Below are 11,333 nucleotides of genomic sequence, written 5' to 3' on the forward strand. Positions count from 1 at the left end.
TTCCCTTCTTTTACCTTATAATAGCCCTTAATTCCTATAATATAATTAGTATTTATACTATTAATTTAACTACTTTAACTATACATTTTAACTCTATAAACTATACCTAGTATTAGCTATTACTGCTACCTAATCTAATAGCTATAATAAAGGCCTATTACTCTATTAATAAGTCCTAATCCTACTTTAAGTAATTAGCTAGGTCTTTTAAGGCTTTTAATTTACTTATAATAGTTAGTATAATAAATATATTTTATATATCTAAAAGCCTTATAATATAATTAAAGATTATAAAATTAACTTATTATATTAGTATTAATTTATTAATATATAGTAGGTCTTTACTTATAATATTTAAATATTAAAAGAAAGTATATAAATTAAAGATATTATTAATATTAAGATTATTAATATTAGTTAGATTACTATTTATATAGGTATTAATTGCTATAATAGGATAGTTATAGCTATTAATACTAATTATATAGTATAATATCTTTAGATAGTCTTTATAGTTTCTAGCTTATTTAGAATTAAGCCTTTAAGGTTAGAGCCTTAGTATTAATTGCCTTAACTAGGTAATAATAAAGAAGGCCTTTAGCTTACTAAGGCTAGGGAAAATATCTTTTTATATTTATAGATTAAGGCTACTTATTTAATTAAATTATAAGGTTAAAGGCAGTGCTATATAACCTTAAGACTTACTTTTAAAGTTATTATATTTTTTAGTAATATATATAATACCTTATATATAATATATTAAAAAATAAGTATTATATTATATTATTCTTATTATAAGACCTTATTAGCTATACTTTATATATTACTATAAAGATATTTTATCTTTTTAATAATACTAATAGTATTCTTTACTTTTTAATTATATTAATAAATTAATACTTTACTTATATAAATACTATTATATTTATTTTCTATTTTTTAATAATAATAGTTATATTTTACTTTTAGTATATTAATAAAGCTATTTTAACCTTTTATATAAATAGCTTTATAAAAAATAAAAATAATAAAAAAAAGTAAGAAATATAAAGTAAGTTCTTTAGTAATTAATATAACTTTATAGCCTTAAAGTTATATACTATTTATAATAAGAGGCTTAAGACTTTTTTATATTAATATACTTATTTATATTTAAAGAAAGTAAATTACCTTCTCTTAACTTAATTAAACTCTTATAAAAGAAAGTTTATAAAAGTATTTATAAATAAGTATTTATATTTTAATTAATTTATTATATCTTAAGTAAAAAGTATTTATTCTTTACTTAAGTCTTATATAGAAAGCTTTAAAGTTAACTTATTTAAGGCTTTTTAAATTATTAAGCTAGTATTTATAAATTAATTAGCTTTACTAAAGTCTATATAGGCTTTAAAATAAGTAATAAAACTTACTTAATATATATATATATTATTAAAAGCCTTATATAACTAAATCTAAAGTTAGATATTATATAAAGTATTAATTAAAGTTAATATATAATAAAAATAAATAAAAAAGAGTTTTCTTTACTATATTAAGAGTTTTAAGAAGACTATAAGTATACCTTATACTTATAAGCTTATAGTATTAATATAAGCTAATAAGCCCTTATTAATAAGGCACTTCTACTTATATTAATATTTATAGTAATCTATAATACTATTACTTATATTTAAGCTTTATAAAGTTAATAATTACTATATAGCTTTAAAGTTATAGCTAATATTAAATATAAAATAAGATTTATATATATTTAAAGAAATTAAAAAAGTATTATTTCTTTTAGTATTAAAAAAGCTATAAACCTATTTTTAATATTATAAGAAAGGTTATAATAAAAAGTTAAAAGTATACCTTTAAAAATATATTAATATAATTATAAAGCTTAATACTATAAAAAGAAAATAAGGTCTTATTAAAGCTAAAGATATATAAAGTAGGTCTATATCTCTTACTATTACTATAGCTATATTACTATAAATAACTCTAACCCTAACTATCTATTATACTTAAAAGCCTATATATAAGGTATATATAAAGTATAAGGAGTTTTATAAAGTATAGTTTAACTAGTAACTTCCTAGTATTTTTTTTATTAACTATAATTACTAGAAAGCTATAGGACTTTCTTTAAAATATAATAAAAGCTAGTATTAGTAGTACTATAAATTAAAGTAAATAAGGCCTTTTACTAAGCTTTATAATATTAAAAAATTAAGAAATTAGATACTAAAGGAGATATATAGCTAAGTTAATATATATTTTAAAGGGATTTATAAAGCTAATAAACTTAAAAATTAGTTTCTTAAAGAAAAAGGTTATAACTATATAATTTAATAAAGCTTTATAGCTTATATATTTTTATAAATAAAGAAAAGAAGTAATATAATTATCTTAATAAAATAACCTTATAATTAGTTAGCCTAATATTAAATAAAATATAAAAAGATAATAGTTAATTAAGTAATATATATAAATAGAGTAAAGTTAAGTAAATTAAATAATATACTTCTTATTACTTAATTATAGCTTTATATAATTAAAGTATTTCTTTTTATTATATAATATTTATAATATTAAATAATTAATATAAGTAAAGCCTATAAAATTATTACTACTTATAAATTAATTATCTTAATTAAAATACCTATACTTTTAACTAGCTATAAGTATTAAAGTAAAATAATATATATATTATTAAATTAAAAAAAAAAGCTAAATTAATTAATATATATCTTATTACTTTAATCTATTAAGTTTTAATATTATTAAATAGTAATAAAATAATATAAAATTAAATATAAAGAATTAAAATATATATATATAAGTAAATAAATTAAGTAAAAAGATTATATATTTCTTTTTAATTAAATTATAACTTTAATATAATAAATAATATTAATATAATAAGAGATTTAAACTAATATATATTTTATTAAATATATATAAAAAAGTAACTTTAAATATCCTTAATTCCCTTTACTATTTACTTTACTAAATTTATATAATATACCCTTATAAACTAATTAAATTAATATATATACTATTTTATTAAGCTACTTATAAAGTTAAAATATATATAATTATTTTAACTATAAGTATAGGCTATATTATAATAAAAATTAAAGGCTTTACTTAATATACTATATCTTACTATTATAATATTTAAACTATTTAAAAAGGTATAGTATTAAAAATTAATTAAACTAACTATTAATTAATTATATTATAAAGCTAGCTAGTATATTAATTTCTATTAATAATATACCTATAATTTACTAATACTATAACTACTAAAGCCTTAATAAAAGTAAAGCTAGTATTATATATTATATATAGCTAAATTAATATTAAGAAATTAATATTTATATTAGCTTTTAAAAAAATATATTAAGCTATTTAACTATTAATATTAAATATATTCTATATTAGCTATATTATTCTTAGATTCTTTTAGTTATAAAGAATAAGTTAAGGGATAAGTAAAAAAAAGCCTATTACTTTATATATTTTATTACTATTCCTTAAGTAAAAAAAAGGTTATTTATAACTATAGTAAGTTATAAAATAAACTAGTTATTTTAATTTAAAGAAATAAAATAAAAGATAATTTAAGTATTATCCTTAAAGATCTTAAAGTTATTATTATTAAAAGCTATTATTAAAAAAATAGAGATATTATAAGCTAGAATATTTATTAAATTACTTAATATTTTAAAAAAAGATATTATATTAAAAAGAAAGGAAAAAGATTTTATTTTTTAATTTATATACCTATTTACTAATTAACTTATTATTATATTAAATACTTACTATATAAATTAAAAGTAATAGAAGACTTATTTCTATAGTATTACTAAAGGAATAATAATAAATATTCTATATATAATACTTTCTTTAGTTAATTTAAGTTATAAAAAAAAGATTATATATTATTAAGTTAATTATATTATAATTAAAGTAAAGAAAGCTTTTATATCTTAGTATTAGTAATCTCTTTAATATAATAAGGCTCTTTTTTTATTATTAATATTATAAATAAATAACTATTTTTATATAATACTATAAGTTAAAAGGTAATATTACTTTTATATTATTTATAATAATTAAAGGCTAAGTAATAGATTAATAATATAAAATATAAAGGGATAAATAGTTATAAAAATAAAAAATACCTCTAAATAGCTATTTTAATTATAAATAGTATTATTATTAAATAGTAATTATATATTTAATTTAAAGTTAGAGATTTAGCCTTATTTATATAGCTAGCTATATAATAAGCATATAACACTAATCGCATAGCCGGCTATGCGGGTATAAGCTGCTATTACAGGTACTTAGATTAGTCATTCTTAGTCGCTAATCTATGCTAATTACTCTAGTATTATCTCTATCTATATATAAGAATAATTACCTTTTATTAGTCTTCTTTAATTCTATTATGGCAAAAATACCTATTTAAATCGCGGAAATGCATATTTGTAACCCCTGCGGACTGTAGTGGACTCTACAGGGCTGCTTCGGCCGAAATCCCCCCTACGGCAACTGCAAATGCAGCATTGTTCCGCACAATGTGACTAGGCACTCGGTCAGACTCTTTGTTAACATCTGTTCGAGAAGAACATTTGATGTCAGATTAATCAAATCGAGCCCGCGCAATCCGACACGGGGAACTCATTCTGTTCAATGGTCTCTTGTATGTCTCTCTGTTCGCCTTACTTGCTGCTCTTGTATAAATATCGAAGGATTTCCAGTTTCAGCCGAATCTCGATTTCTTAGCCCCTAATAAACAAGCTTCATCCGTCTCACTAACACCAACCAATGACGCAAGCAATTAACGTCAACGCTCAGTCACATCCTACCACCTCTATACAGCCCAGGATATTAAATACCATCCGACCAAATAACTACCAGAATGTCTAACCAGTCCTTGCCATTTCAAAGCAATAAGTCCATGTCCAAACTGCGACACGACTATGACCAACGCGCATCCACCTTTGCAGAAGATCTCTCTCAGGTCTACAAGCTCCGCGTCAAGGTAGACCGAGAAAACCGTGAGTTCAAGGAAACTATCGGAAAGCAGATCGACCACCTGATGCTTCTACAATCTGAGATTATCCAGGAAGCCGATGTAATTCGTACAGGAGACTCTTCCCTCCTAACAGAGCAGGAGATCTCAACCCTGGCCCATCACCCAGGGATTCAACTCATCCCCGAGCATTGGTTAGTATGCTTCCTGAGAAACATTGGCGAGAATGAGAAGCTGAAAGAGCAGGAGATGATGGTCAAAAACAGATACCAAGAGTTATATCATCAGAGAGGTCGGCCACGCATGACTGTGAACAATGGTCATTATACACGTCGTATGGATTGGTATGCTCGACGACTATTTAGGCGAGAAGCCGTAGCTGAAGATGAGCGACTGCCTATCGAGATTGGAAAGAGACTTGAGTTTCTGAAGCAGTATAGAGAGCCGGATGCTTCGCAGACCGACTTTGAGCCTGCCCTGAGTGCTTAGACGGATGCCTCAGTTGAAAGCCCTAAGGCCCAGGGAGAAGACTGGTGGGAGTGGATTATAGGGGCTTCTCTAACGCAGCTGTTCGCAGTTTGTAAAATTCTCAAGGTAAACAATATACCCATGTTCTCTTATAGCTCGTAACAGACAATAGAGCTTAGACTACTGAGTTGTATTCAAATGGAATAGCCCTCACCATTAAATCGAATGAAAGATTACCATCGCTTTAATTATTCTTTGTAAAGTGTAAGCGGATGATTGACAACGGGTCTCCGGAATTGGCTATCGCGCATGGACTTCTGATCGTACTTTTGCGAATCAACTCCCCATTCCTCGAGATAGACCTTCTTGCCATTGGCCTGGCAATAATGCTGTACTCGAACATCTGTTTAGGGAACGTTTCCAGAGACATGAGCCCGGAAAGTGTCGATGAAGGTGTCCTCGGCTATTCTCACAAGTTCCTCTTTGCAGATAGTGCCACAATTATGTGAGATATTTAATGACTCTTATTGGCCACCGTAATCGACTAGACCATGTCGATCCTTCAATATATGCGTGAAACGTTTGCAATTTACCCAAAAGGTTGCAAGTAACGACCCTCTTGCATTTACGACCTGCTCATTCTGGCACGGCGATAGAGTCCGGATGAACCGGCCGACGATAATGGGAAGTTATCAGACAATCTTTTGTGGCGAGACCTAGTAATAGCGAGCCATTGGGTGTACGAATCCACTCTCGGCAGCTGAACCAGGTACGGAGTTTCATATTCGGCGATAGACTCTAGCTAGCGCATAATCTGCCATCAACACGAGACAAATATTATTGCTCCTGAACGCTCAGTCGGTTTTTAGGATATGGATTAAAAGGTTGAGAAGCCTCTATGAGTAAACCCAAGCAGATAGCTTGATCATCGTCAGTCAATAACCTCACTCTCTACCATTGCAGAATCATTCGACTCCCCCAAACTTCATCCATCATGCCTTCTCTCCTCATCCTTTCAATGATGGTTGGAACCATCGCGACACCAGTAGTCGCAGATATCTACAACGTCAACGTTCCCTCTGGTTTCTTTTCCGGTCCTCAGTCCGGCATCGGCTCATGGTACCGTGCCTCGACAGGCCAGGACTCAACCAACGGACAAAGCTGGTGCGGCTACAAGTACTACAACTCAGACCCTGTGTTGGCTCCCGTAAGCCATTGCAAACTAATATCCTTCTTGAACGCCTACTTACGGTTTCACAGTCTCTGAAGGCAATGGGGGGTGCCACGTATAACTCCAACCCTGATGCCTGGAGACAGCAGACTAGGAAGTATTGTGGCCTAGAAGCAAAGGTCACAGACCCTGCCACTGGCAAGAGTCAGCTTATGTACATTGGCGATTCTTTCGATGATGCATGGGTCAGAGTAAGTCACACGAGGATCTTGGGATGAATCGCAACTGATAAGTCCGTGTAGACGCCAGCATCCATTGACATCATGATCGACGCCTACTCCAACATCCACGGAAATCCCAACGGCGACAAGAACAATGTCATCAAGGGAGTTCAGTGGGAGCTCACAGGTAGGGTCAACACCCAGTATGCTGCCCCGGGTGCATCTTGGACTCCTACATCCGGTGGATCTGGCGGTGGCTCTGGTGGTGGTTCTGGCAGCACTGGTGGTTTGGGAGCCAAGTGCGATGGTCAGACCAAACTATGCAACAGCGGCCTCACCTGTCTGTCCCCTGATGGTGTCTGCAGCGACAAGGCTTGCAATTGGGGGTAAGTGATCCGATGAAGAATGACATGTTATGATGCTAATTAGTCTTGCTAGGTGCCAGGGATGGTCTTGCAGCTCAAGTGTTCCGTGCCAAAAGCCCTCGAACTGTGTTAGCGGTGTTTGCAGCGCTTAGAAATTGGAATGTTGATTCCAGATATTCCTTCGATATTAGAGTGCTCACTTCACTTTCAAGTCAAGGGGTAGAGAAGGGTCTCGATTTAGACATGAGCTTCTGGCGATCAACAGGCCGATTTATCTACACAAATTTCGACGTCACAATCATTTCTCTCATAAACAGTATCATACTCGACAAACGGTATTGAGAGTCGCTTAATATAGAATTTGCAACTAAATGTCCTTACTTCCCTCAGTCATCATCTGCATAGCGGATGTTCACCAGATACTCCAACTGCCTTCTCTTAGCATCATATACTTGCTCCCTTCTTACCTCAAGATCCTTCTCAAGCTTAGCACACTCATCTTTCTTTGCCTCCAGATCCTTACAGTCAAGACTTTTTACAATTTCCAGATGTCGTTTACATTCCTCGTATGCAGCCTCAGCAGCTTTGATCTCCGCTTCTTGAGCTTCATTGACGCAAGATTCTAGTTTGATAATTCTCATATCCTTCTTGTCGAATTGAAATGGCGCCGTGGCTTTTATTTCTCGGCGCTTGATTTCAATTCTGGTGATTCTGAGAGCATGTTGGAGATCAGCGACGTTTGCGGCGAGATCAATGCACTGAGTGCACTTCAAGTCGTTGGTGTAGTTATCCATTGGTGGCCGTGATGTTGGTGGCAATTCTCTTAGCTGAGGTGCTTGATGGTAAGTATTGGTGTTTGTAAAAGCTGCTGCTGAACCATGATCGATCACAGAGTTGGGAAGACTTATATAGTGTAAATGAGGTATTGATTGTTCTATAAGACAATGCTTTGTCCTCGTAGTTCTCAGCAGAATAAACACCAGCTGTTCACTTGGCATCGCTTGTTCATGGCTTTGGGCTTCGAAAGCATTTGACCTGGACAAAGAACAGAGCATATTCTCATGCTCAGCTTCACTTCAACCCAGTATAGTGCTTGAATCCATATCCTTTTCAGCTCCATCCTTTGTACCTGAATTCTCGATCGCCGTATCTGTTATGGTGTGTTCTCCGAATCTGCGCCAAGGCCTGAAGTTCCCTTTGAGCCCGCGATCTTTGCCCCTAATTTTTACTAGACACAGCAGGGTATTTCTATCATCGTCATCGGCTTAGCTTCTCAATATAAGGCTAAATACAGTATCCGAAACGATTGATACTCTCGATTGATACTCTACCAGTTCTTGACCTTCGGTCTTTTAGCTTTTAGCATGTGTGGCGGGATGCTACGCGTAGTCTGTCCAACGTGGCGGTGAGCACCATCATGAAATCCAGCCAAACACTGTACACATGTCAGCCCCAGACTTGGTTGAGGCGAATCGGCCGAAAAGGCCGGAGAGGCTTGCAACGTCATAGAGTTTGCAGCGTAGCATCGAGTAAGATGAAAACTGGGGGTTCGACGTCAAGTCAATATCGAAGCCAGTGCTCATTGGAGAATATCGTGCTTGGTCAATGCTGGAAGAGTAACTGCCGATTTATTACCAGGGTTAAAGGCGGTCAAACTGAACCAAGAATAAATGTTCCATCTTGAACCAGCTCCTTAAACATTGTTCACTTCGGTACACTAGACAATCACTATCAATCACCATGATGACCATCAAGTCCCTTGTTCTTTCCGTCCTCCTCATCGGAGCCGTCAAGTCGTATGATCACCCTCTCCATTACGTACTGAGCCGTTGAACTAACTCATTCCAACAGAGAAGACGCAAAGGATCTCAGCAAGCATAATTGCTGCCTTCACATCAAAAACGCCAGTGATGCTTGGTGGATGACAAATCCCGATGTCACCAAAGAGGTCTGCCAGTCATACTACAAGGATGTCGTGAGTTTATTGTCGTCTTTACTCCTGAGCATAACTGAAACTGTTTCCAGGCGAAATTTGACAGCGAGACTGGGACGTGTAATGAGCATAAGAATGGGACGATTAATGGTGCTGATTGGAAGAGCAAGTGTAAGATCTATGGAACGTCTTTAGGCTGGACTGATGATCGAGTTGGGGCTGGGCATGACGCGACGTGTTATCCGATAGATGCGTGAGAATCTGCCCGGAAAAGGTGACGAAGGACTCCGGCACCCTCACGTATCTGGTCTGCATACGGCAGATCGAGGAAGGACAGTCCTTGTTGCGAGAAACGGAGGTGTTGATAAACCTCGTATCACCGCGAGTCTTTGGGTCGAGGACTTACCACGAAGCAGCCAACCATCGATGGTGGTATCGTGAGAGAAGGGCTGGTCACGTACTGCGAGCGCTCATGGAATGGGCAACCTTCAGATAGTTACCGGAATGCCATACCAGGACCCAAGTTTTTGTATATCCACAGTTCACCGAGGCCAATATGTATGAATCCGTCCTGTTTTCAGTGCAGCAAGATATTTGAATGCCAGTGACATCATCTAGTTGTTTTTGCTTGCGGCGACGGGGCATTGATCGATGTTTCGTTTCGTCACTGCCCAGGAACACAGTGTCTCATAATCCTTCGCGTTCCGGCTGTCAACTTATCAGGCCAACAGCCTTACCAGTATTTGATCGGCTTGCGTATCGTGTCGATCGTCGCCAACGTTTGCGGGGCTCAGGTGACTCGTTCGTGGCGTCAACCTCAAACGTGTTTGGCCCCATGATGATTGCCAACATCACCAGACTCCACCAGCCTCAAGACTCAGACAATTGATTGAAATAAAAATTAAAATCGCTCAATACGACTCTTCTAAAACTAAAGCAGAGTATCACGAATTAAATCCATCTTGCCAACACCACTAAACCCAAAACCCAACTTATCAACCCCCCAAAACTCGCACCAACACTCCTCTCCGCCAATAAACTACTCGCCGTACTATTGCCCCATAGCCACGTCACAACCCCAGCGCCATCCTCATCATCAATACTACACACCATTCTACAAACATTCTCATCCCCTCTCTTCCTCAAAAACCTCCCTTTCGGGCCCTTATCATCTCTCTTGCGCTTATCAGATGTATCGCTGGTATTGTACAGCAACTGAAGCCACTGCATTTCCATGTACGCCTCTTCACCCGTCGTCATATTCTGTGTCCAAACACCTCCATCTCCCCAGGTATTAAAGATCATGAGAGATAGATCGCGGGGTACTTGGAAGGAAATGTTGGCAACTTGTTTGCCGTTGGCGTACCAGATTGATTGGCTTGGTGTCCAGTCCAGGCGATGCTCTACCCATTCGTTCCACTTGAGATTATCGGGGAGTGTTGTGTTGCGCGTTGCTTTGGGATATACTTCGCCTTCGATGCTGTAACCTGGATGATTCGTGTAATGAACCCGATCGTAGTCTTCGCGGGTGAGGATTTCCATATCGGCTTCTTGCACGTTCTTGATCTCGTCGGCGGGGACATACGTGAACATCGCCATACAAGCGCCGGGTGCACCTCTCACGCGACCGAGGAATCTGATGGAGAGAAACTGGAAGCGATCAATTGAGTCAAACTCAGATGCGACTTGAAAGTCTTGTTGTCGATTCGTTCGCATGGAGAGGTATGTTTCCGACGCTGGGTTCTTGTCTGGGTTGATCCGGAGGTAAATGTTGTTTGCAGAGTTGACCATGGGGAATCTGGCGCCGTACGCCAGAGTGTCGTGACTTCTTCGGTTGCTCCAGCTTTGAATGGCCCAAAAGTCTTCCCATTCTTTTTTCTTGAAGTATTTGCTCGTGACGTCGGCTTCAGCGGATGCATTCTCTCCAGCGATCGTGTCGGGAATTCCAGCGTAGTCTCCGAGGTTTCTAAAATCCCAGAACCGATGGTGGGTGTAATATTCTGGTTCAATGCCGTCTGTCAGGTAGCAATCGCACTGGCCAGCCTCCCAGTCTTCTGGCTTCGTCTCAGTCGCATTGTCTTTGGCTCTCGTCACTGCCATGAGCGCGAAAACAACGAGGTTTTGTAAAATCCCCATGCTTTTT

General features: G+C 34.9%; 5 protein-coding genes across 5 annotated transcripts; 3 read left to right on the top strand and 2 right to left on the bottom strand.

Moving 5' to 3' along the window:
* Window positions 1-4,918: 4,918 nt before the first annotated feature.
* On the top strand, window positions 4,919-5,521 carry J7337_011117 (uncharacterized protein; the record flags this gene model as incomplete). Its single annotated transcript, XM_044828668.1, has 1 exon — window positions 4,919-5,521. One exon carries the CDS (start codon window positions 4,919-4,921, stop codon window positions 5,519-5,521), a length of 603 nt encoding a protein of 200 aa, XP_044677222.1.
* A 973-nt stretch (window positions 5,522-6,494) lies between these two features.
* J7337_011118 (uncharacterized protein) lies at window positions 6,495-7,282 on the top strand (the record flags this gene model as incomplete). Its single annotated transcript, XM_044828669.1, has 3 exons — window positions 6,495-6,707; window positions 6,761-6,922; window positions 6,974-7,282. The coding sequence occupies 3 exons, from the start codon at window positions 6,495-6,497 to the stop codon at window positions 7,280-7,282; spliced, it is 684 nt and encodes a 227-aa protein (XP_044677223.1).
* A 361-nt stretch (window positions 7,283-7,643) lies between these two features.
* J7337_011119 (uncharacterized protein) lies at window positions 7,644-8,051 on the bottom strand (the record flags this gene model as incomplete). The annotated part of the gene is made up of 1 exon (XM_044828670.1): window positions 7,644-8,051. One exon carries the CDS (start codon window positions 8,049-8,051, stop codon window positions 7,644-7,646), a length of 408 nt encoding a protein of 135 aa, XP_044677224.1.
* Window positions 8,052-9,000: 949 nt separating this feature from the next.
* On the top strand, window positions 9,001-9,314 carry J7337_011120 (uncharacterized protein; the record flags this gene model as incomplete). Its single annotated transcript, XM_044828671.1, has 3 exons — window positions 9,001-9,053; window positions 9,109-9,232; window positions 9,297-9,314. The coding sequence occupies 3 exons, from the start codon at window positions 9,001-9,003 to the stop codon at window positions 9,312-9,314; spliced, it is 195 nt and encodes a 64-aa protein (XP_044677225.1).
* Window positions 9,315-10,229: 915 nt separating this feature from the next.
* J7337_011121 (uncharacterized protein) lies at window positions 10,230-11,290 on the bottom strand (the record flags this gene model as incomplete). Its single annotated transcript, XM_044828672.1, has 2 exons — window positions 10,230-10,241; window positions 10,301-11,290. The coding sequence occupies 2 exons, from the start codon at window positions 11,288-11,290 to the stop codon at window positions 10,230-10,232; spliced, it is 1,002 nt and encodes a 333-aa protein (XP_044677226.1).
* Between the last annotated feature and the right edge of the window lie 43 nt (window positions 11,291-11,333).

The sequence above is a fragment of the Fusarium musae genome, chromosome 8 (assembly GCF_019915245.1).
Source record: "Fusarium musae strain F31 chromosome 8, whole genome shotgun sequence".
In the NCBI taxonomy this organism is placed as follows: domain Eukaryota; kingdom Fungi; phylum Ascomycota; class Sordariomycetes; order Hypocreales; family Nectriaceae; genus Fusarium; species Fusarium musae.